General features: G+C 35.3%; 1 protein-coding gene across 5 annotated transcripts in view; it reads left to right on the plus strand.

Annotated features, from left to right (window-relative positions):
• magi3b (membrane associated guanylate kinase, WW and PDZ domain containing 3b) overlaps positions 1 to 26,991 on the plus strand; it is a 425,096-nt gene that overhangs the window by 239,719 nt on the left and 158,386 nt on the right. For all 5 annotated transcript variants that reach the window (XM_030133527.1, XM_030133522.1, XM_030133525.1 and 2 more), the window contains exon 2: positions 25,664 to 25,780. In XM_030133527.1, the coding sequence (XP_029989387.1) occupies positions 25,664 to 25,780 (117 nt within the window). The remainder of the gene's footprint in view (positions 1 to 25,663; positions 25,781 to 26,991) is intronic.

Raw genomic sequence — 26,991 nt, forward strand, 5'->3', positions numbered from 1 at the left:
ATATGTGGCGTTCATGTGGATTTTTGTTTAAGTCTGAGGTACAATTGTACTTAAAAGTGCAACACTAATACTCACTTTCTCTTTCCCTCATTTTATCTCTACATTTATTCTAGTGCTGCAATTACAAACAAGTAAATAACAAAGATAACAAGAAGGCACAATTAGCTGTAATTGCCTTGCTTCAATTTGTTGAAGTCCTGCCAAAATTAAAAAAAAAAAACACAAATCTAATCACTCGGCTGGATTCTTCTTCTGGTTGTTTTTTTTTTTTTTTGGTCTCTCTCTCTCTGTCTCTCTCTCTCTCTCTGTAGTTCATATATTTAAGCCGTTTTGCTCTGGACCTCTGTCCCACTGAGGCCATGCTGCTAAAATGAGGTGAAATGAAGTGTGCACAGAGAGGGTTGGGCATATGAGACCACTGCCTGTTTAACTTTGCATAGGTTTGTAGCCAGCCAGCCGAGCAGACACACTGAAAATACGTACGACTACACATTTGCCCGAGAGAGCCGCCCCGCTCCTCTGATGCAGAATCCTCTAGCTGTTGTAACACCCCACATGCCAGTTATATAAGTGAAGAGAATTCATCTGACGGTACTGCGTGAGGTGTGAGATTATGAACCAGGCTTATGGCGCTCCGCTCAAACTCGTGGCTTCTCTCGGCGGAGTCAGCGAGATGCCCCTTGATCCAGGTCTCACGTGCAGCTAGCTCTCTGAAAAATGAAGTGGAAGCCTTCCTTGTAAACCTACTACTCAGAGGAACCCTGAGGCAATTTCTGTCCCCCCCAAAAAAATTGCCACGGGAAGCTGTGAGAGTAGAGCAGAATGAAGAAGGCTGGGGGAGGGGGGGTGGGGGGGTGCTGTCAGACCAGGTGAATGATGAAAGGAGCCAAAGCAGAGGTCTTGCAGGTGTTGGGGCCTTTGTGGGTCACCGTTGACCTGCCACAGGAAAAGAGGAGGTGCTGATGAAGAGGATGTTGGTGACCTGTCATACATCACATGATGGATGGGGAGGGACGCCAACAGACTGGGGAGTTCCAGTAATGTTTGTCTGCCTGGGAGTGAGGGTGAAGCAGAGCATTAGAGAAGCAGTGGGTTTAACAGCAGAGTGTCAGAAAACTCCTCAGGGCGAGTTCTCAGAATGTGGGGAATGCAGAAAACCAGATATACACAGAAAGGCAGAAAATACCAAAAAGGGGTAGTGACCTATTTTTGTAACACATATTGGAACTGGTTTCTATTTGTTATTATCTTTTTAAAAATTCAGTATAATAAATGTTTACATCTGTACTATATGCTGCTTTGCCTTAGGTGTTTGCTATTTACACTAGGGCTGTAACAGTATAGAAAAATTTTGGATCGGTATGTTTTCGATACATTTTCGGTACAGTGATTTTCGGTACAGCCCAGCCAGCATGTGCATGTGGGTCCTAGAAGGGGTACATTTGGTCTGCATATAAGAAATCAGCAGAAATGGCAAGTCCTACAAGCTTTAGCTGAGATGTGTCCCAATACTTTTGTCCATACAGTGTAAACTCATCTGTTCTTTACTATTGTATGATACATATTTGTACCTCAGAGTAAAGCCCTCTGGCAGAACGACTGTCCAACACATACCTAGTGTTTGCGAGGAGGTTGATTTCAATCCAAACGACTGCGATGCCTGCACCTAAACAAATGACTACTGAAAACGAAACAAGCATCTCAGGTTATAGACCAGGGGTAGGCAACCTGTGGCTCCAGGGCCACATGTGGCACTTGGGCCCTTTCCAGTGGCTCAGTATAACTTTGTCAAAAACCATATGGAAATGAATAACAGGGTTTTTTTGTACACATTTTGCCATAGAAATAAAGTGACTCTGATGTTATGCAGTTATAAAAACAAAGACCCTACTCCACAGGTGTCAAACATGTGGCCCGGGGGCCAAATCCAGCCCACCAAAGGGTCCAGTCTGGCCCTTGAGATGAATTTGTGAAATGCAAAAATTACACTGAAGATATTAACAATCCTTTTAGTTCTTTTTTTTTTTAATCTTTTTTTTTTTGTATTTTTTTTTTGTATTTATTTATTTTTTATTTTATTTTTTATTATTTGTATTTATTTATTTTTATCTTTTAAAAATAAAATTAAAAACAAACCAAAAAAACAATACTCTTGGTTCAGGTTCCACATTCAGACTAATTCAGTCTCAAGTGGGCAGGATTCAGTAAAATACTATCATAAGAACATATAGATAATGACAAATCCAAATTTTTTCTGTTTGTAAATGTAAATATTGTCATGTATTTCCACTAAAACAAGGTAAAATTTTGCAGAAAAATGTGAATAACCTGAACAAATATGAACAACCTGAAAAATCTTAAGAGAAGTAGGTACAATTTTAACAATATTCCGCCTGTTACTAAATATATTGTGTATTTGTAGATCCACTGTGATCTGTAAGTTATAATTATAATGCACATGTGTAAATGGCAAACTGAGGCAGAATATTGTTAAAATTGCACTTATTTTTTTCAGTTTGTTCATGTTATTCACATCATTTGAAAGGATAGTTTGTAAATGTAAACCTTTTCATAATGTAAATTTACTTTTTTCACTCTTAAACATAGAGAAAAGTTTGGAGTTGACTTTATTTCTATGTTATTATGTTATTATTTTACTGGTTCGGCCCACTGCAGATCAAATTTAGCTGAATGTGGCCCCTGAACTAAAATGACTTTGTCACCCCTGCTGTACTCCAAATAAATCAAAAAATAGCAATAGTAACAGAAGTAGACTACGTTTTAATTTTATAACACTGAAGGTATTCATCTGTATTTTCTATTGCAAAGAAAGTCTTCACTTACCAGTTGATTTTTTCATCAAACAAAAATAATGACAAATATCACTGTTTTCTTTAGTTTTGTCATTTCTTTGTAGTTCTGTAAATGCACTGAAACTTTGATTTGTTCTCCACATATTCCATACAAACTAATCCTAAAGAGCTTCCTAAACAGTCACCAGTTAGATGACAGGTGTAAGGGTATCTTTTGGCTCCAGACAGTTTTGTTTTTCTTTTTCTGTTCTAAAATGGCTCTTTAGATTGCAAAGGTTGCCGACCCATGTTATAGACCTTCATTGGATCCATTCACCCACCATATGTTTGTTCCAATAATACTTTAACAGCGACATACATTACATAATTTATGTGTGTGGGTGTAAATACCCAGTTAAGGTGCCAGGAAAAACAACTTCTCATTACATTTAAACCTCGTAAAACACAAGTGTAAATGTCAAGATGTGTTCAAATCCAAGTGAAAGCCTGTAAGTAAAGCTTCCTCTATTCAACTGAATCAAATATGTTAAAGTGTTGAGATCAGAATACTTACAGAAAACAAACAGTGCAACTAATATGATCTGATTTAAACTAGTTATTGTCTCAGAAATGTGTACTGCTATTAGATTATTCAATTAGTTACATTTTTCACATCCACTCTTCTCATGAAACCCTAATGCTAAATATAAGGGGATACTGATAACAGTATAAGGCCAATTAATGTACTTAATCTGAAAGGGCTTAATAATGTGCAGGGCTCAAAATTAACTTTTTGACCTAGGAGCACTGTGCTCCTAACCCTAAAAAGTTAGGAGCACAGGCTAAAATCTAGGCGCACCACTATTATATAAAAAATGTGGAGAACAAGCAAAACTCTTGGCCATACCAAGTAATATTCCTATATGTATTTAAGCAATGTTAACAACCTAGAATAAAGTATTTGAATAGAGTATGAAAGAAAAAGCTTACATTGACACAGGTGCAAAACAATTGTCAATGTGTGGTATATACTTTAGTTGGTTCTTGGAGAAGAAAGACGAATCACACCATTATTTGCAACAACCAACTTTTTTATTTCATGGCCTAAAGGCCCTTAGTCACTGTGGTCTACACCACGCCTGAAGTCAAGTCAAACTTTTGACGAATCATGTACACGTCTGGATACCGCTTGTTGTTTATTCATTAGCCCCTCGATTCGCTGGTTACGGTCAGCTGATCGTGTAGCAAGTTGATTCGCGCAACATGATCATCTGACTTGCAGGATACATTACGTCATGGGAAAATACTTGGAACAACGCCAGCGCTACTAACCGGGTTTGGCGGGAGATTGTTTCAAACGTCGGTGGAGTTATTTGATCCCTTTGTTTATGCCGCCTGCGCACGCGAGGGGGCGGGGACTAGTTTTTCCGCTTCAGTCAGCAGGGCGTGGAGCTTGTTTATTTTCAGCTGACGAGTTACTTCTGCAGCCATTATTCTAGGCGCATGTATTAATTTTCGCTCATTTTTTTATTGGCGCACCGTGCGATCGTAATCTCAAAAACAGTCGCACTACCGAAATTCTCAGGCGCATGCGACCGTAATTCAGTCGCAGTCACGAGCCCTGAATGTGGCTAAAACTTCACCTAAATTGTATCAGATGAAATATGGATCAGATGTGACCTTTACATGGATTAATGTTAAGACGTTTTAAACAAAAAATACTGTGTATTTACTTCATTATACACTTTTCCCCTTGTGTCGAACTCAAATAAATGATGTTTTCTTCTATACTTTACCACATACTTGTCCTGCATCAGCTGTTTCCACCTCTTCATTAAGTTGTGGTGGGTGGGAAATAGGCAGTAAATCCTATGTCATAACTAAGTGGCTACTGACACAGTACTGGGGCACGCAATATCGGTTTGTCTATTACCATAGAGCCAATCAGCGCCCTTGTTTTATCATATCTACACTGATAACTTACATCCCAAAAAAGTACCATGGCAATCATATAGCGAATAGATCAACCTGAGACACAGGACAATTAGCTCACTCTATATTGTATCACTCTGCATCGCAGAAGACTCTGGTTCAATTCCTGGTTGGAGTATCATTTCTTTTTTTATTTTTATTTTTCAAACGGGGGGATAAATCCAACATTGATATAATGATATAAATCAGCCACTGGGACAACGTTCAGAGTGCAGAATATGGAGCATAGCACTCAATACACTGAACTGACACAGAACTGAAAAGTCACATGGCACACCACAGCATCTAACATATAGCTCCGCCCACCTTCTCCAGCCTCCAGAACAAAGAACACCATAAAACAACATATACAGTATTTAGAACAATAATTCCTATTCTATACTGTATCTTATCACTAATTTGTCGTTTCTTCCATCAGTTGCCACAGTACTGTGGTAGCAAAATGCACAAAAGAATGCACTGAAGTATATGCCATATATCACCACAGTACTGTGGCAACAAGAGCATAATGAGTAAAAAACACAAAAACACAAGAGGCAAATGAGTTCATGTAATTGTAACCATGATTGGCTCTAGTACAAATGCTAACATTTGATTGGTCTGTGGAAATAGACAAACTGATATTTTGTGCCACAGTACTGTGGCAGTAGCCATTGCCATATCATAATGTTGAAATGACCACATTGATGAACATTCTACTTATAGATAGCTATATTGTTAGCCTCATAGCATCATTGTCTAAGTCATATTTTTGGCTAAATTGTGATATAATATAATATATATGTATATATAATATATTATGACTTAGGTAATTATGCTATGAGGCTAACGATATGGAACATTGCTCATTGTGTCCATGCTTCATTTGATCTCTTATGATATTTTTGCTACAAGTACAAGACTGCATGTTCTTTTACAGACTTAGCACCATAACATTGACATATTTGGTGTTCTACAGGAAATTTCTATTAAAATAAGGTGTGCTGATGAACACAGTGGCCAGTAACTAAATCCATGTCCATTAGACTCTGAAAGTCTGTGTTTGTATCACTCAGTATGTCACATTACTCAAGCTGTATAAAAGCCCTCTTATTCTAGTGGAAGAAAGAAACGCAGAAAAGACAGGAGGGTATTAAGTCTATTAAAAGACCTGTTATAATGTGTATGAAAAAGAAAGCAGTGCATTTGCAGTTTTTCCTGTCATGTCCCAAGTATATAGTGGATCTAGCCGGTGCGTTTCCGTATGTTTATCAGACTCCTGTATGTGGTCTCTATATGAGGTGACCCGGTGCACTGAGAAAGGTGTCAGGAAGCAGTTCTAAACCTGATGACATCTTCCCCACTCAAAGGACTGTTAATTAAGTGACAGTCAGGCAACGGAGATAATGACCTCCCAGCGGACGGCTTCCATGCCTCAGGGAGAATGCCTCAGAATGGAAAAGACGCCAAGCATTTGCTTACATTTCACTATGTTTGGAAAAGACCAATTAAGAAGAGACAAAGATTTTCTATACAATAGCATGTATTAATAAGATTCCTGCTGTACAATATGTCAGTACAAATGTTTTATATAGTTTTGTTTTGTGATAATAATGCGTAATAATAATTATAGTGTATAGCATACATATGAAAAACCCAAAATAGAGTAGAAATAGATTAATTACGTCCAGATTATTTTTATGTCATGTGACTAAAGATTTTCTACACAATAGCATGTGGGTGCTTCTATGAAACTGGGTTTATTTTACATTTACATTTATGCATTTGGCAGACACTTTTTTTCCAAAGCGACTTACAAGGGAAAACCAATCAAATCAATCAATCAATCAATCAAATTTTATTTATATAGCGCCAAATCATAACAAAAGTTATCTCATGACACTTTACACATAGAGTTGGTCAAAAACCAGACTCTAAGCCAATTTACAGAAACCCACCAGAATCTTACCTACCTACCTAGAATCTACCAAAATTTTGGTACCTGGCACTTTACCAGCTTATTTGACCCTATAATAACAGTGAAATTTAGACATATTTCCACCCAGGATGTACCTCATTATGACCTCAGATAAATGCAAAAAAAAAAAAAAATTATACTCTTCCTCTGAGCCATCCCAAAATTAATGAATTTTTGTCAAATATTGAAGCCAAAAATAGGACCCAAATTGGGACATGAAAAGCTACCCAGGTGTCAGTGCATTTGATCTGGAAAACATGGCTGTAAATGGTCTTATATAGACTATAAATAAAGACACTGTGTTAAATTTGATGATCCTAGTGGTTTTTCTAATCCAGACATGCAGGTTTTTCATGAATCTCAGTCTCATTCCAGGTTTCGTGTGTAACCCATTGTGTCCACTCACATTACACACAGAACCTGCCCAGTTAGACGCATATAAATCGCGAGTGATTTTGCAACAGCGGCCATTTTTGTGAAACACTCTGCCTTGCATAATTAGTTCGATTCCCAAAATGTACCTGTGAGAGAATAAAAAGACATTCGAAAATATAGTAGCTTGTAATTTTCGTGTCCTTTTGACCATGTTACATGCAGATTTTTGCATGAATAAAAATAATAGAAAAATGTGTTTTATCTGAAAGATAGTTTCTCTTTTATCTCAGTAAGTATTTATTTTTAAAATAGACCCAAAGTGCTTCCAAACTTGCTTCATAACATTAGTCTACATCTGGTTTGATTTTTTAGCCCCTTTGTTCTGTTTTTAGGACCAGTTTCATAGAGGCACTCATGTATTAAAAAGATTCCTATACTGTACATGATGTCAGGACAAATGTTTCATATGTTTTTGTTTTGTGATAAAAATGGCTAATATTAATTATAGTGTACAGCATACACATGAAAAACCCAAAATAGAGTAGGAATAGATTCATAATGTCCAAATTATTTTTATGTCATGTGAGTTTTCGTGCACAAAATGTATTGAAAAAGCCTCTTGTATGATTTACCAAGGTCATTCCAGATTTTACATTAAAAAAAAAAATTAATTTGGAGTTTAATGTTAGACGAATGAAAAATAATCCTATTGCAAAATAAGGCATCAATTTTTTTTGCAGTAATAACTAAGAGCAACAAGCTCAAAAATGCCTGTGAGACTTCTGTCTGTGAGAAACTTATAAAGGATGGGGGGGAATGTTATAATATGACATAAAAGAAGCTCCACTCCCCAAGGTCAGGCACTTTAATTTATAAAGCACATTTCATACAAAAACATAGATCCAAGACGCTGTAAAGAGAAGATTATGTAACCCAAAATGAAGTTAGAGTAACTCAATTCAAAGGAAAAATGACGCAACTGGAAAGAGCAAAAGAAAATCTGAAATCTGTAAAAAAAAAAAAAAAAAAAAAAAAAAAAAAAATCAAGTAAAAGTACAGGAATAAAAAATACATAAAACGAGTTAAAACTGTAATATTAATAATGCAGTTATGATAACGCCTTGGATTTTAAAAACGTATTCATGAAAGTACTTTAGAATGTGAGATGCTTGGGTCTAATTCCTGATACTTGTACCTTTGTTGCATTAAATGTAGTGATTTAATCCTGATGCAGCACATTCCAGTCTTACATAATCATTCTCTATTTTGTAAATTAGGAATAGCTTCATAACTTCCAGATTATTTTTTTCATGTCATGTGAGTTTTTGTGCACAAAATATATTGAAAAAGCCTCTTGTATGATTTATCAAGGTCATTCCAGGCTTTACAAATTAAGGCATCATTTTTATTTATTTATTTTTTTTAAGCAACAAACTCAAAAACACCTGTGAGTTGTAAGAAACTTATAAAAGATGGGGGGAATATTGTAACATGACATAAAAGAAGCTCCACTCCCCAAGGTCAGGCAGTTTAATTTATAAAGCACGTTTCATACAAAAACATACACTGAACAAAAATATAAATGCACCACTTTTGTTTTTGCTCCCATTTTTCATGAGCTGAACTCAAAGATCTAAAACTTTTTCTATGTACACAAAAGGCCTATTTCTCTCAAATATTGTTCATAAATTTGTCTAAATCTGTGTTAGTGAGCACTTCTCCTTTGTCCTTTGCTGAGATAATCCATCCACCTCACAGGTGTGGCAGATCAAGATGCTGATTAGACAGCAGGATTATTGCACAGGTGTGACTTAGGCTGGCCACAATAAAAGGCCACTCTAAAATGTGCAGTTTTACTGTATTGGGTGGTCCAGGGGGGTCAGAAAACCAGTCAGTATTTGGTGTGACCACCATTTTCCTCGCACAGTCTTCTTCATGAATTCTCTGAAACAGCTTTGGAGATGGTTTATGGTAGAGAAATGAACATTCAATTCACAGGCAAAAGCTCTGGTGGAGATTCCTGAAGTCAGCATGCCAATTGCATATTCCCTCAAAACTTGTGACATCTGTGGTATTGTGCTGTGTGATAAAACTGCACATTTTGGAGTGGCCTTTTATTGTGGCCAGCCTAAGGCACACCTGTGCAAGAATCCTGCTGTCTAATCAGCATCTTGATATGCCACACCTGTGAGGTGGATGGATTATCTCAGCAAAGAAGAAGTGTTCACTAACACAAATTTAGACAGATTTGTGAACAATATTTGAGAGAAATAAACCTTGTGTGTACACAGAAAAAGTTTTAGATCTTTGAGTTCAGCTCATGAAAAATGGGAGCAAAAACAAAAGTGGTGCGTTTATATTTTTGTTCAGTGTAGATCCAAGATGCTGCAAAGAGAAGATTATATAACCCAAAAATGAAGTTATAATGACTCAATTCAAAGGAAAAATGACGCAACTGGAAAGAGAAAAAGAAAATCTGAAATCTGTAAAAAAAAAAAAAAAAAAAAAAAAAAAATCACATAAAAGTACAGGAATAAAAAAATACATGAAAGGAGTTAAAACCGTAATATTAATAATACAGTTATGATACCGCCTTGGATTTTAAAAACATGTATATTTTATTATTTATTATTTTATTTTTTACAGTTGTTCTATGTTTTTTAATCTGTTCTTGTATTTTACTCTGTTATTTTGGTTTTTATTTATTTTTCTGTACAGTACTTCGGTCCACTGTGGTGGTTTTAAAGTGCTTTACAAATAAAGTTGGATTGAATTGGATGAAAGTACATTAGAATGTGAGATGCTCGGGTCTAACTCCTGATACTTGTACCTTTGTTGCGTTAAATTTGTCGATTTAATCCTGATGCAGCACATTCCAATCTTACATAATCATTCTCTATATTATATATTAGGAATAAATTCATAATTTCCAGATTATTTTTTATGCTATGTGAGTTTTTGTGCACAAAATATATTGAAAAAGCGTCCTGTATGATTTATCAAGGTCATTCCAGATTTTACAAATTAAGGCATCATTTTTTTATTTTTTTATTTTTTTTGTAGTACTAAGAGCAGAAGAAAGAATACAAATGGTTCAAAGGAAAAATGACACAACTGGAAAGAGCAAAAGAAAATCTGAAATCTGTAAAAAGAAAAATCAAGTACAAGTACAGGAATAAAAAAAAACATAAAAGGAGTTAAAACAGTAATATCCATAATACAGTTATGATAACTCCTTGGATTTTAAAAACATGTATATTTTATTCTTTCATATAGGTTTTATCTATTCTTCTGTATTTTTATTTTATTTATTTATTTTTTACAGTTCTATGTCTTTTAATCTATTCTTGTATTTTACTCTGTTATTTTGTTTTTTTTAATTTATTTTTCTGTACAGTACTTTGGTCCACTGTGGTTGTTTTAAAGTGCTTTACAAATAAAGTTGGATTGAATTGGATGAAAGTACATTAGAATGTGAGATGCTTGGGTCTAACTCCTGATACTTGTACCTTTGTTGCATTAAATTTGGTGATTTAATCCTGATGCAGCACGTTCTAGTCTTACATAATCATTCTCTAGATTGTATATTAGGAATAGATTCATAATTTCCAGATTATTTTTTATGCTATGTGAGTTTTTGTGCACAAAATATATTGAAAAAGCGTCCTGTATGATTTATCAAGGTCATTCTAGATTTTACAAATTAAGGCATAAATTTTATTTTATTTTTTTGCAATACTAAGAGCATAAGAAAGAATACAAATGGTTCAAAGGAAAAATGACACAACTGGAAAGAGCAAAAGAAAATGTGAAATCTGTAAAAAAATCAAGTAAAAGTACAGGAATAAAAAAAAATACATAAAAGGTGTTAAAACAGTAATATCCATAATACAGATAACTCCTTGGATTTTAAAAACATGTATATTTCATATAGGTTTTATCTATTCTTCTGTATTTATTTTTTTTTTCAGTTCTATGTCTTTTAATCTATTCTTGTATTTTACTCTGTTATTTTGTTTTTTATTAATTTTTCTGTACAGTACTTCGGTCCACTGTGGTTATTTTAAAGTGCTTTACAAATAAAGTTGGATTGAATTGGATGAAAGTACATTAGAATGTCAGATGCTCGGGTCTAACTCCTGATACTTCTACCTATGTTGTGTTAAATTTGTCGATTTAATCTTGATGCAGCATCTTCCAGTCTTACATAATCATTCTGTATTTGTTGGGTTCTGCACTTTCTTCAGACAGATGCAAGACATGTGCTTGTGCGTGAGAGAGAGTCATGTTGTGAACTCGGAGTGTTAATCTAATTCTGTGGCTTCAGAGTGAGGTGTTGGTAAGCGAGGATGTTAGCAGTCTGTCGCTTCACTAGGGGTGCCAGGCACAGCTTTCGTGGGATTTTTTTTTTTTTTTTGCAGATATTTTCTCTGAGACTTCAATGTTTTTTGGGTTTCTTTTTTTTTTTTTTTTTTTTTGGCATGCTGCTGATGTTAGGTGAAATGGTGACGTGGTGCTGAAGGATTCCCGTGGGTGACCTTGCTCTTTCTGTCACATCCCTTGCCTTCACTTCATATGAAAGTGACAAGCTAGCAGAGCAGAGCATGACTCAAGTGTTAAGTAACAGCTTTATTTAACAGTATCCATTAATTTGATTAGGCTACACTAATCCAATTCATATTACAGCCTACGTATAAACGACAAGAAATTTAGGGTTTATTTTCTGTCTGTGACGTGGTGGAATTAAAAAAATGAACATAAAAACATAGTTAAAAGACATACCGCATGTCCGTTGTCTTGGCTGGCTTTAGACAAGTAAGTGGCACAAAAGAGCCCCATTGAGCCCCCGTCACTGTGAAATAAGGCCCGCTACAATAGCAGTGTTATCTGTGGGGGAGGAAGAGGAATGAGGAAGTTCTGTGATGTGACAGCCACACTAACAGTCTCTGACAGGACCCAGGAAGCCACAAAGACCGCACTGTGGCACTGTACTTGTACCACAATGAACAGATCAGAGGGATTTTTGTGTGTGGTTGTGGTGTGTGTGCATGCGTGTGTATGTGTGTGTTTGATTCCTTTTTATTTACCGAGTGCAGACTGCAGGAGTGTTCTGTCTAACCATATAGCACATTCACACCTGGCAGCTTTACTGTATGGCAGTGTTGTACTCCTTGAAATCAGTCACTTTTTTGTCCCAGTCTGGCTGAGGCGAGGAAGACTACGGATGTTATTTAAAAAGAATGGGCAGACCAAAAACATAATCTATGAAACAGGCAGAGGACTTTTATTTTGATAAAGAACTGTAACATTACAAGTATACTCAGTGCCAATGAAAACGCAACAGTTGACGATTCTTATATTTTTTTTAAATCGATGAGGATTTTTATTCCATAAGCTCTTTGGAATTAATCATAGGCCATTTGGGGGCGGCTGTGGCTCAGTTGGTAGAGCCAATGACCAAAGGGTCGGCGGTTCAAATCCTGGCTCCGACTGTCCACATGTTGAAGTGTCCTTGGGCAAGACACTGAACCCTGAATTGCTCCCAGTAGGGCCAGGCAGCGCCTTGCATGGCAGCAGTCGCCACACTGGTGTGTGAATGGGTGAATGTGAGGAATTGTAAAGCGCTTTGAGCACCATGAAGGTGTAGAAAATGCGCTATATACAGGGTGGGGAAGCAAAATTTACAATAGTTTGAGGCAGGGATTGAAAGACAGTGTATGACCAATTAGTTTATTGAAAGTCATGAGAATTTATTTGCCACAAGAAAATTTACATAATAGAAAATGTTTTTATTCTATGTGTCCTCCTTCTTTCTCAATAACTGCCTTCACACGTTTCCTGAAACTTGCGCAAGTGTTCCTCAAATATTCGGGTGACAACTTCTACCGTTCTTCTTTAATAATATCTTCCAGACTTTCTCGTAATAGTTTTGCTCATAGTCATTCTCTTCTTTATATTATAAACAGTCTTTATGGACACTCCAACTATTTTTGAAATCTCCTTTGGTGTGACGAGTGCATTCAGCAAATCACACACTCTTTGACGTTTGCTTTCCTGATTACTCATCTGGGCAAAAGTTTCTGAAAAGGTATGGATAATAGTGTTAGGTATGATTATGACATCAATATATGTTTGGTTTCAAAACAATTGATGTAGTGCCTGCTGAGAAAAAATAACTAAATGTTCATTGTAAATTTTGCTTCCCCACCCTGTAAGTTCAGTCCATTTACCATTTCTATACAGTAAAAATTAAAAATCACATCCAAATTTGCTGACAAAAGACAAGGATAAAGAAAGAAGCTCAAGGACCCCCAAAACCAAAAGTCACAAAGCGGTCCCAGAGGTGCTGCAGCTCAATGTAGCGATCCTGCTGTGGCGTGGTCACGTGCTCGTCCAGGGCGAGGTCTGTCTGCAGTTGAGCCAGTTTCTTCATGCCTCTGTTGCATCCTGACTATGGTGGACACATTGCATCCAAAACGGTGCGCCACCTGCCGAGCAGAGATTCCGGCCTCCAGGAGCCCCACAGCATGGCATCTTTGGTCACGTGTCAGTCTAGGCATCGCTGAGTTATTGCAAATGATTTTGGTGCTTTTCAGCTTGCCTTTATATACAGAACATGACCACTCCTTAACTGACCACAATTCCTTAAGTTGAGCAGTTCATCGCTGAGCAATGAGAAAAACAAGTCTTATGAATGCAGACAAGTTCATTCAAGCGTGACAATAGCTCAACCCGTCTCAGGTTGTTAAGAAATTGTCTGGGATTATCTTATACAGGTGAAACTTAAACATATTGATGCAGCTCAGGAACAATAAAACACATTCAAGTGTTGCGTTTTCATTGGCACTGAGTATATGTCAGCTGCAGATGGAACTAGGCCTTTTTTTTTTATAATTTCTCCTTCTCATTTTGAGCTGTGTCTGTTCTGTAATGCACTTTTCACCAATGCAACACTTTCTTTACTGTTACAAAATAAAAGCCCTGTAATGTTTTAGTTAATAAAAAACATTTATATATTAAAACAGCTTTTTTCTACGTAGACCTTGCCTTCCTGTAGCCCAGTAGTTCCCAACCTTTTTTGGCTCGTGACCCCATTTTAACATGACAAATTTCTGGTGACCCCAGACTTTCAAAACAGACAGTTTTTTTTTTTTTTTGTTGCTAAAATTAATTTGTTTTAGATCATGTAATAGTTTGCTATACTATGTTGCAAATTAAAGGTTAATTTTAGATGACATTTAGTCTATATAATGCATATTATTATGGATGGAGGCAGAAAAGCCAGGTGTAGATTACTGCACAAAATGAGAATTTTATTTTCCTTGGTCAGGATATGTACAGTCAGTCCAGGTTGGCTTTACAAGGCTGACAAATTAATACTGAACAAACAAGAAGTCAAACTATGAATTATGAAAGAGCTGCAGCATCTGAAACCAACCACAATGAACATTTGACAGATAAACAGAACCACAGTGCTTCAGTTTCAGCTTCAGAGTTTGTCATGTCTTTTATGGATTGGGTTGTCTCTGTCAACTCACCATATATTTTCCAGGCGACCCCATGAAACCCTGCTGTAGCCCTTAAAGGAGTGATATTTTGCTTTTTTAAATGGAATTATGCATTTTAAAACATTTCCTTGTGGTCTACATAAACTGTAAAGGCTATGTTTGGGTCTGAATTCTTCATTAATTCAACTCCACAGGTCCATCTTCAACCCTATTTCTGAGAAATGACACCAGAAAGGTGGTTTTGAGCGCTGGCCCTTTAAATGCAAATGAGCCACTTCAGGCCTGCCCCCTCCAGTTTGTTAGCAGTCCCGTTCAACCAACAGCTGAACATTTTAGGTAATCGGCTCGAAGTTTGGACATATTTTTAGTTTTTACTACAACCGCTGCTACTGATAAACAATTATGGCGTACTCTGAGAAATGTCCATTAGAAGTCTTGACCTTATATATGTAAATGTTGTGATGTAACTAGTTATAGACGTAACAAATTAAGCAGGATTTCAAACGGGTTGTAGAAATCCACTCGATTTTTGCCAAAATGAATATAAAGATAGCTTTGCAGCACTTGGAGGGTTCAAATTCAAACTTTATGAACTATTAAGGTCCAAATACACAAATAAATGAACCAAAGACTAATAAAAGTGGGTTTAACAAAATATGACCCCTTTAAATCCCTTTTTTGGTCTTTTTTTTTAATTTTTTTTTTATCATAAAACGATTCTATTGGTCAGTCTTCATGTTGGCCTATTGGTTAAAATTAGAAATATTTAACCAATGAAAAGGGTTGAAACAACTTGTTATTACACCTCTTCACTCCATCCATTTATTTAGAATATTCATCGTTTTTCCAGTTTCATGAAAAATAACCATTTTGGACATAATAGGTTTCCACCCGACAGCGACAAATTGTTGGGATCTTTAAAGATGAATTAAAATGAAAATGATGTATTATATACACAAATAAATATACCAAAGACTAATAAAAGTGGGTTTAGCAAAATATGACCCATTTAAGTTTCTGTAAATAATAGTTACACACCAGTATTGACTAAAATTTGAAAATAACACTTGAGATGAGTGAAAAAAGCTGGATTGTATTATTGAATGTTTTAAACTATAAATGAAACTCCAACTATGTAAGTTGCTGCAGGTTAAACCTCTTTTAGCATGCTTCTTTTTGGTACTAAATTAACAAGAATACCTGTGGAGATGCTGCTTTGTCACTGCGCTTTAGACAATTTTAGGGAGCCAGGAAATCAATATTGAATGTGATACACAATATTTAAAAGTACTGTATATGCTGTTGCCTGAATTTGTATTTAAAGACATTTCTATTATAAACTCATTGCATAAATTTGTTTAAAGAAATTCACTAGAATGGAGGAAATGATTGGTTTAACATTCAGTATTTTCAGTGTGAGGACCCCTTGACTCTGCTGAAAATGAATGAGTGTCCTGAATATACTGAATGTACAAAAAAACCAACCAGTGTCCAAGGACAAGTCCATTCATCATCATTGTCTATACAATGTTCATTCATATGTAGTTCCTGCTTTAAATGCAGCCAATAATGTGACTTATTTCTAATGAGTTGAATCCTCTGCAATGAAAATAGGCAAAATAATCCACAAAAAGGTCATGAGTGCCCAAAAGAAAACGCACAGCAGCATGCAAAATCTAATATTTTGTGAATATTAGCTATAGGTATTAGCCACAAATGCTAATATCTGTTTTTGTTTCTGGTGTTTGTCACCTCCCTTATGAAACAAAAATATATGGCAATATATTGAAAAATATAATGTATTATATTAAAAAATACATTTCCATATATGGGAAAGTAGTGCATATATTTTCCAATATACTGCAATATATGCTTTAATCATATATTGATACATATAAAACATATATTGCAATGAAGACAAAAACTGCCCTATATTTTTACATATAGTTTTATTGAAACTCAATTTCTTTCCATTGACACAAGTTTACATAAAGCAGATATTTATCAACACTTACATTACTTGGTATGCATAATAACATATTTCATGAAAATATGCATCGTGATATACATGAAAAAAGTGTTAACTAAAAAAAAAAAATGCTCAAAAGATGCCTTCTTAGTCATTTTGGCAACATAGGATGAAAAATATGTACATATATACATACATATATTTCGAAGTCTATTACTAAATATATAATTACATATATTTAGTAATACACTAGACAATATATGTATTTATATATGCATACATACATTATGAAGTTTATTACTAAATATATAATGACATATTTTTACATATATAAGCAAACATATTGTCATATATGTTTCAATATATGGAAAGCGACAATTCCTTATGCATTTTTCAATATGTTGTAATATAATACAAAATATATTGACAAATATATTATTCTGTATATTTTAAATATAAATATATATTATACAGTAATACATATTTCAGTCAATATATAGAGAAATATATTTTCTTTGCATGAGGGCCAGCTACATGCATAAGCCGCCTGTCTAGTTAGCATAAATGATGGATGTAGCTAATGCAGTGTTTCCTTCTTAACAGATTGAGGGGATGGGACAGGCAGTGACAAATTGTTGTTAAGTTACGTTTTTGCTTGTGATACACAGCGACAAGAGGCAGGCCATATAAACTTATGGAGTTAATGCGAGTAGGTCACATTATGTCACCATTAGCAAAAGTCAGCACTGAAATAAATGCTGCTCCCTCAGGTGAAAGAGCTAGCCTTGACAGCACCTTCTGAAAAATGAAAAATGTAAATATTATATCAGCTGCTTTCCCTCGCCCTCTACTTTAGGAGGGATAATTTTGAGTTAGACTACACAGTTGCACATGTAACAGACAATGTGACCATAAGTGTGGTGTTTTTTAGTGTCATGTTGCTGAAGTTTGCTCAATTACATAGTCTCAACTTAAAAATACACACACACTTTCTAACTTTAATCACCCTAAGATGATTGTTATTTTAGTTTTATGGTAAGAATATTAACTGGATGCCATAATACACTTTCTGAGTATCTGGTCTGGTCTTGGTTTTTACTTGGTCTCAGTCCTTCCGAATCTTGGTCTAGGTGGTCTTCAGTACAACATTACTATGGAGCCAGATGTTTCGACTCCTGAGGTTTTGTTATGTATTGATTTATTTGTGAAATGTCATAGTTTTAACCCTTTATCAGGCAAGTGACTACTTTTGGTCATTTCCACATGCATTACAAGACAGTGACAGCAACTGTTCCAGTGAGGACAGTGAGTCAACAATCTCAGGTCTAATGTGGTCTCCAGGGTCTGTAAGGTCCACCTGTGCATGAGCAGTGAGTGTACCTGCTTTGTTAGGTACCATGAAGTAATGGTACTAATGTAAGGAATGATGTTCAAAGGGATCATGTGGATGTGGACAAGGGTCTGGATCAGCACTTTTGTTGTTGCAGTGTTCTAAAAATGTACATGTTTCTTCCACCTTACATGTATTTTTATTTTTATATATACTTCTTGGATTTATTCATTTTTTTGCCACTTATGGGCAAAGAACCGAAGATGGTAACTTCATTGACCTTGATTTTCTACATGACAATAACAAATTTTGAAAAAATTTCACAAAAGTAAAATAGGCTTGTTATGTCCTCCAATAACACACTAAGGTTGAAATTTTGAATTTCTAAGTATTTCAATGAGTGCAGTGGTTCCCAACTTTTTTAGGCTCGTGACCCCACTTTAACGTCACACATTTCTGGCGACCCAGACATTCAAAGCGTAGACTTTTTTTTTTTTTTTTTTGCTAAATTTTGTTTTGTTTTTGATCATGTAATAGGTGTGTGGATCAGCACTAATGTTGTTGTAATCTTCTAAAAGTGATTGTCTAATGTTCTAAAATACTGTTCCTTTTGCCTTACATATGTTTTTATTGTATTTTTTATATATACTTCTTGGATTTATTCATTTTTTTGCCACTTATGGGCAAGGAACCAAATATGGTAACTTCACTGACCTTGATTTTTCTACATGACAATAACACATTTTGAAAAATTTCAGAAAAGTAATAAAGGCTTGTTATGTCCTCCAATAACACACTAAGGTTGAAATTTGAATTTCGGAGTATTTCAATGAGTGCCCTATAATAAGTTAAAGCAGTGGCTCCCAGTCTTTTTGGGCTCGTGATCCCACTTTAACATCACAAATTTCTGGCGACCCAGACATTCAAAGCATAGACTTTTTTTTTCTTTTGCTAAATTTTGTTTTGTTTTTGATCATGTTATAGGTGTGTGGATCAGCACTAATGTTGTTGTAATCTTCTAAAAGTGATGTTCTAATGTTCCAAAATACTGTTCCTTTTGCCTTACATATGTTTTTCTTGTATTTTTATATATGCTCCTTAGATTTTGTTTTTTTTTTATTTTTTTGCCACTTATGGGTAAGGAACCAAATATGGTAACTTCATTGATGTTGATTTTTCTACATAACATTAAAAAATGTTGAACATTTTCACAAAAGTAACTAGCAAAGCACTCGGAGAGCGCAGACCTCCACCAAGGCAGATCAGCCCCCCCCCCCCCCCCCCCCCCAATCACCATCAAAATTTAATCATTTGTTCCTTGTGCCAGTATCAACATTTCCTGAAAATGACATCAAAATCTGTCCATAACTTTTTGAGTTATCTTGCTAACAAACAAACAGACAAACCCCGATGAAAACATAATCTCTGCCGTTCCTTGGTGGAAGTAATAAAGTCTTGTTATGCCCTCCAATAAACTGAATGAAATTTAGAATTTCAGAGTATTTCTATGCAAGCCCTATAAAGGGTTAAAGGGAAGAGCACATGCATGTAGCTGAATCAAGTTTGTTTTTTTGTTTTTTTTCAGTCCCGCTCTGGGTGCGTTGTCATTCATTTTCAGAAAGCATATGGACTACATGTTTGTTGAAAGAGCTTTGTTTTCCTATGAATCCCCTTGTGTTAGCGCTGAAATTGAACAAAAAGAATATTCTGGGACAGTATTCGAGATAGAGTTGCCAGACCGGGCCTTGTTTCTCCAGTCTCAGTCTGTTTATGTGCTAGACCAGCTGTGATGCAGCCCTGTTTGGAGAGGCAGACGGGGTGCAACCTTTATTCAGAAAAGGCAGGCCCGTCGGGATGACGCTCGCTAAAACAGCGTCAGATGGCAGCAAAGCCTGTGGACATGAGGGGCATTTTGATGTGAGTCAACATAGTCCTCCACAACTTGAAGCGTGAGTAAGTTCAGAAAACAAAATAATGGGTTTGCTGTGCTGTCAACATAATGGTCTGTGTTTGTTTCTGTCATGAGTTTAGGAGGAAAAGAGGATTTGAGGGTTGAGAAGGCTTGCTGCAATATTCCCAGAGCTCATCATTATTCTATCATCCCTCCGTAGTCAAGTATATCTCCCCTCTCGCCTCTTAGCATATACAGTACATCTACAGTAGTAATATCTCATCTGTAGTCCGGCTGATTGTTATTCATAGCAATGCAGAGCAGAATCGCGCTGAGCATAGTTTGGCCTGTGTGCAGATCAGAGAAGGAAGGAGAGATGGAGAGAATTGGGGAGAAAAATGATTACTTCTGTGTAGTCAAACGGTTTCAAAGTCGATGATCCCCCTTCTGTCAAGAGATGAGGCTCACACTGAATCTGAGGGCAGACAGACACCGAAGATCTTTTCCTGTTTTCCAAAACTCCTCATCATGTTCTTTCACAGAAAAACTTTTTCCCTGCTTGTGTACGACGACTCAGAAGTCTTCCTCTGCCTCAAACTTTGCGTGAACTTCCTTTGTTTTTACAAAGACTTCTGGGAGTTGAGAGCAAAGGCGAAATCTTTTTCAGATTGTCTCATGAAAATCTCTAGCGCCTCACTTTTGAGGTTGTGGCATTGCGCGTTCGCTGGTGAAAAGTTTTCGAGGCTTCTGTGCGGTTGCTGAAACAGTAAAGACGCTTCGTTGAGTGAGAACTCGGCATTCGTCATCTGTCACTTAGCACCTTGGATTTTAGGTTTTGTTCTTCACATGATGGCATGAATTCAGCAAAATAATCAGGAAAAAATATCTAGTACAGACAGACAGGTGTGTGTGTGTTTTTTTTAGGTTGTTCTAGGCCAAAAATCCCTTCTTAACCACTCTTGTACCCATTTATCCTTAATGATTGAAGTAGATTTCACTGAAGCGATCAGTTTAAAAATCTGTTTAACCTTTGTCCTACCCCTTAGATACAATTTCCTCTCCATGATCAGACTGGAATAAATAAATAAATATATAAATAAATCAACACAGGACTTAGGTTCTCAGTAGGAAAAAAACAGGTGTTCCTTCTCACTACATTATACACACACACACACACACACACACACACACACACATATACACATGGGTTCTAGATGTGGTAGTTTTTATGCTGTTGTGTATTCCTGCTTGCTTTACTGCAGGGGTGTCAAACTCATTTTAGTTCAGGGGCCACATTAAGCCAAATTTGATCTGCAGTGGGCCGGACCAGTGAAATAATAACATAATAATATAAAAAATAATGTCATCTCCAAACTTTCCTCTATGTTTTAGAGCGAAAAAAAAGTAAAATTATGCGATGAAAATGTTTACATCTACCAACTATCCTTAAAAACAATGTGAATAACATGAACAAACTGAAATTTCTTAAGAAAACGAAGTGCAATTTTAACAATAATATGTCTCAGTTTATCATTTAAACGTGTAAATTACAACGTACAGATCACAGCGGATCAACAAATACACAAAAGATTTAATAACAGGCAGAATACAGGGTGGGGAAGCAAAATTTACAATATTTTGAGGCAGGGATTGAAAGACAGTGTATGACCAATTAGTTTATTGAAAGTCATGAGAATTTATTTGCCACAAGAAAATTTACATAATAGAAAATGTTTTTATTCTATGTTTTCTCCTTCTTTCTCAATAACTGCCTTCACACACTTCCTGAAACTTGCGCAAGTGTTCCTCAAATATTCGGGTGACAACATCTCCCATTCTTCTTTAATAGTATCTTCCAGACTTTCTCGTAATAGTTTTGCTCATAGTCATTCTCTTCTTTCCATTATAAACAGTCTTTATGGACACTCCAACTATTTTTGAAATCTCCTTTGGTGTGACGAGTGCATTCAGCAAATCACACACTCTTAGACGTTTGCTTTCCTGATTACTCATATGGGCAAAAGTTTCTGAAAAGGTATGGATAATAGTGTTAGGTATGATTATGACATCAATATGTGTTTGGTTTCAAAACAATTGACGTAGTCCCTGCTGAGAAAAAACAACTACATGTTCATTGTAAATTTTGCTTCCCCACCCTGTATTGTTAAAATTACACTTCAGACATTTTAAAATGTTCATATTCGTTGAGGTTATTCATGTTTTTGTGAAATGTTAGTTTGTTTTAGCGTAAATACAGTAAAATGACATGAAAATGTTTACATTTACAAGGACAAAATTTGGAGTTGTGATCATTTCTAGATTATGATAGTATTTGACTGATCCGACCCACTGGAGATTAACCCTTTCATGCATAATGGTCACTACAGTGGACAGCTTGTATATTTATGGATTTTGTTGTTTCAATTCCGTATCAGCCAACACAATGGACGCTTATGTATCATCCCATACACTGTAATTCATACCATTACGGTAAATCTGCTGTTCCAGATAAACCTGATCTGCACTAACATGTTTGACTGTAAAAAAAAAAAAAAAAAAAAAAAAAAAATGCTAATTGTTATTAAACTGTAATTAACAGTTTTGTTTTTTTAAACAAAAAGTTTCTTTCTTTTTTTTTTTTTTTTTTTTTGCATATTATCTCCATGCAGGTATTGTAAGAATGTGAGAAAACAACAGGGTAGCAGCATTAAAAAAGTTTTTTATCTCATTGTTTCCACACAGTATATCAGTAAATACATGTTTCTTTGCTTCTAAAATTAAACACATGATTTTGTAACTCCATGAAAAATAGGTTAAAAAAAAAAAAATCAATTACATTGTTTTTCTTTTCATGCCTAAAGAAGAATAAAAATACTTAGGAAAAAAAAAAATCTTAATTAAGGTTCTCATAATTCGTGCATGAAAGGGTTAAATTGGTCTGTATGTGGAACCTGAACTAAAATGATTAATGTCTTCAGTGTAATTTTTGCATTTCACAAATTCTTTCCAGGAGCCAGACTGGACCCTTTGGCGGGCCGGATTTGGCCCCCGGGCCGCATGTTTGGCACCTGTGCTTTACTGCGTTTGTACAGCAGTCACCTGCAAAGCATTCTGGGTATAGCAATGTTATTGTAAGGCTATTGTATTCCAAAATTACTAATATCTCCCAAAATATTGGTCCTATCAACTTGCTGTTTTTGCTAGTCTGTTCCTTGACCAAATATACATACGTATGACAAACTGCAGCAGTCAGCTCTTTCCAGATTTTATGTGACTCTCCAGACACACACACACACACACACACACACACACACACATACACGCACACAGAGGCCACATGGCTTTTATTTTATATATATGTAATGTCACAACAGGGAGTGAAAAACATGTTAGTCTTTAGAGGCAAAAAATAGATATGTCTGTCAAAAGGGATTGGAGAGATCATTAATGTTGCTTAATCCAATCAGAAAGGTACGAGTAATCCAGTCACACTGTGAAAAATACCTTTGTACCATTAGCGACATCATTATGATTAGAGTGTGATGCTTTTAGCGCTGAATCATTGTGCCGTGTTAAAGGGAAGTGCTTCACTTCAGTAAAATAAAACATCAAATGACTAAGAATTAATCAGGAAATGTCATGTATGTCAATTTTACTGTGTGTGTGTTTTGTTTTTGTTTTTTTTTCTGGTTTGAACTGATATTGTTTGTGCCTGTGGAGATTAAATGCAATTATGTTGAGTTAAATTTAGCTAAATATATCAGAAGTACAGTGGAAAGCTCTTAATGATTGTGACAGTCAATCTGATGACATTAACCCTTTCATGCATGAAATATGAGAACCTTAATCAAGATTTTTTTTTTTTCCCTGAGTGTTTTTATTACTCTTTAGGGATGAAAAAAAAAAAAAAAAAACAATGTGATTTTTTTTTTTTTTTAATGAACCTATTTTCCATGGCGCTACAAAAATGTCCACTCAGCTGAACACCATTCGTTTAATTTTTTAAGCAAAGAAACATGCATTTATTGACATACTGTGTGAAAACTATGAAATAAAAGCATTTTTAACCTCCTGAGACCCAGCAATGCATTTTTGTCCTCTGTAGGGGATAAAAGTTTGATAGTTTTACATAAAAAAAATGCTGTCCATTGTAAAGGACATCCCATTCAAATAAATAAATAAATAAATAAATAAATACAAATAATTTTAAAAAATGTCTTGGAAAATAAATAAACAAAAAAAACCAAAACAAAACAAAACTGTTGCATTATGTAGTTTCCAAACAAGACAATTGTTTAATGGAAAAAAGCTAAAATTTTCACTTTCCTGGGTCTCTAATCTGATGTTTTCTCACATTTTAACATACTATAACACTAGTTATTACTCACTCAGATAATTTGCCAAAAAAAAAAAAAAAAACAAACTGTTAATTACAGTCTAATAACAATTAACAATTGATTTAGATAAAAGAACAGCAAAGTTACGGTAATGGTATGAATGTCAGTGTATGGGGTGATGCAGAAGCGTCCACTGTGTTGGCTGATATGGAACTAAAACAATAAAACCCATGAATATACAATAGAACAGCTGTAGAATAACTGTCCACTATAGTGACTACTATGCATGAAAGGGTTAAGCAACTGATTATTATAACCCAAGCTTATTTCTTTTTCTGTATTTCTCATGCAGATTAACCTCTACTAACTGATGTTTTTATACAGTATTTGTGGTATGAATATTAAATAATGAAATGGACAGCATTGCGACTGAATTCTGTTGACCTAGTTGTTTCACTTGATGATTTAAATTGAAAACTGTTTATTTATTAACATTTATTTAATTTTGATGCCTTTTAGTTGATCACTGTTAAGTATTTAGAAATTGTTTTGAACCCCTTAGAACACAGGTGTCAAACATGCGGCTTGGGGGCCAAAACCGGCCCGCCAAAGGGTCCAATCTGGCCCCTGGGATGAATTTGTGAAATGCAAAAATTATAATGAAGATATTAAAAATTCAAGGATGTGAAAATCATTTTAGGTCAGTTCAATCTGAAGTGAGTCAGACTAGTAAAATACAATCATAACCTGTAAATAATGAAAAACGCAAATTTTTGTCTTTGTTTTAGTGTAAAAAAAAGTAAAATTACGCAAAAATGTTTATATTTACAGACTTTTCTTTTACAAAAAATGTGAATAACCGGAAAAAATATGAACAATATGAAATGTCTTAAGAGAAATATGTAGAATTGTACCAATATTCTGCCTGTTACCAAATATTTTGTGTATTTGTAAATCCACTGTGATCTGTATGTTGGGATGTACATGTATAAATGATAAACTGAGGTGTAATATTGTTAAAATTGCACTTTATTTTTCTTAAGAATTTTCAGGTTGTTCATATTTGTTCATGTTATGTTCAAGTACAACATTTTCAGTATGGAATTTGAATTTTTCCACTCAAAAATATCAAGAAAACTTTTGTGTTGACATTATTTATGAGTTCTTTTCCCATCATTTATATTATTTTACTGGTCCGGCCCACTTTAGATTATATTAGGCTGAATGTGGCCCCTGAATTAAAATAAGTTTGACACCCCTGCCTTAGAAAAAAATCTATTGTGTGGTATTAACTATTCAAACTATGAGGAAATACATGGATATTAAATGTCTTTACTGTTAAAGGGTTGCTGTCTTGCAAAGAAGAAAAACAGTGTGGTTTATGTTTCTGGTATTGATCAGTTGTGAGGGAACATGTCACCTGAATAGATTTCCTTTTTGCACATAAATCCCTCAGAAAGAGCACCAAAATGCTTTTATTGACCCTGGCTGCCTCTCCCTCTGTTGTTGCAGGAAAAGTATTGAACACGGACCTGCGCCACTACCTCAGTCTGCAGTTTCAGAAGGGCTCGCTGGACCACAAACTACAACAGATCATACGGGACAACCTCTACCTACGCACCATCCCCTGTAAGTACCCGGTACACTCCAGATCGCTTTCGCAGCACTTAAAAAAAATCCTGCAAGCACAAAAGCAAACCAGGAATGTACAGTGCAGCCTATTTTCAGTGCATATGCATGTATCTGAAGTACCTTAGGGGACCGATGGGTAACACACTGAACATTCGACCCACTAGAAGCAGCACTAATGTGTTACCTCTCTGCCGAAGCTACAACTCCATGTGCACAACACGCACAAACACAATCACACACCGCTGTCATCCTCATTGTCGTCCTCTGAAAGCTTCCTGCCACACACTCTACAAAAACACTAACGCATACACACGCTTTAAGGTCACCATAGCAACCACGCCAAGGACATCTCTCCAACCCCCATGTAACTTATTTACTTCCGTACCATATCATCATCGTGATCAAAGTCATATTCTTTCCGTAAATAACCCTGTGTTTTCCCTCTGCTGCTGTTTTATCCTGACATTGTGCTCAGTGGGACCATCATCTGCTGAAATTAGTAATGGACTGATAAGTAAAAAGACTGGTACTGCAAACCAACTCGATGGAAAGAATCTAGAGCAGGGGTGTCCAACATAATGGCCCTTTGGTGGGCCAAATGCGGCCCATCAAAGGGTCCAGTTCAGCCCCTGGGATGTTTTTGCCAAGTGCAAAAATTCCACAGTCTTGAATTGAATTAAGCAAAAAAAAAAAAATTAGCTTGAATTAAGGAAAAAATCTTAAATTAAGCCAAAAAAATCTTCAATTAAGTAAAAAAAAAATCTTGAATTAAGCAAAAAAAACAAAAAAAATCTCAAATTGAGCAAAAAATCTTGAATTAAGCCAAAAAAAAAATCTTCAATTAAGTAAAAAAAAAAAATCTTTAATTAAGCAAAAAAAAAAAAAAATCTCAAATTTAGCAAAAAATCTTGAATTAAGCCAAAAAAAATTAAAATCTTCAATTAAGTAAAAAAAAAAATCTTGAATTAAGCAAAATAAAAAAAAAAAAAATCTCAAATTGAGCAAAAAATCTTGAATTAAGCCAAAAAAAATCTTCAATTAAGTAAAAAAAAAAAAAAAACTTCAATTAAATTAAAAAATCTTGAATTAAGCCAAAAAAAAGAATCTTCAATTAAGTAAAAAAAAAAAAAAAAATCTTGAATTAAGCCAAAAAAAATTCTACAATTAACAACTTAATTTTTTTCTCTATTCTAGTGCAAAAAATAACA

Source organism: Sphaeramia orbicularis, chromosome 5, assembly GCF_902148855.1.
Source record: "Sphaeramia orbicularis chromosome 5, fSphaOr1.1, whole genome shotgun sequence".
NCBI classification, from domain to species: Eukaryota; Metazoa; Chordata; class Actinopteri; order Kurtiformes; family Apogonidae; genus Sphaeramia; species Sphaeramia orbicularis.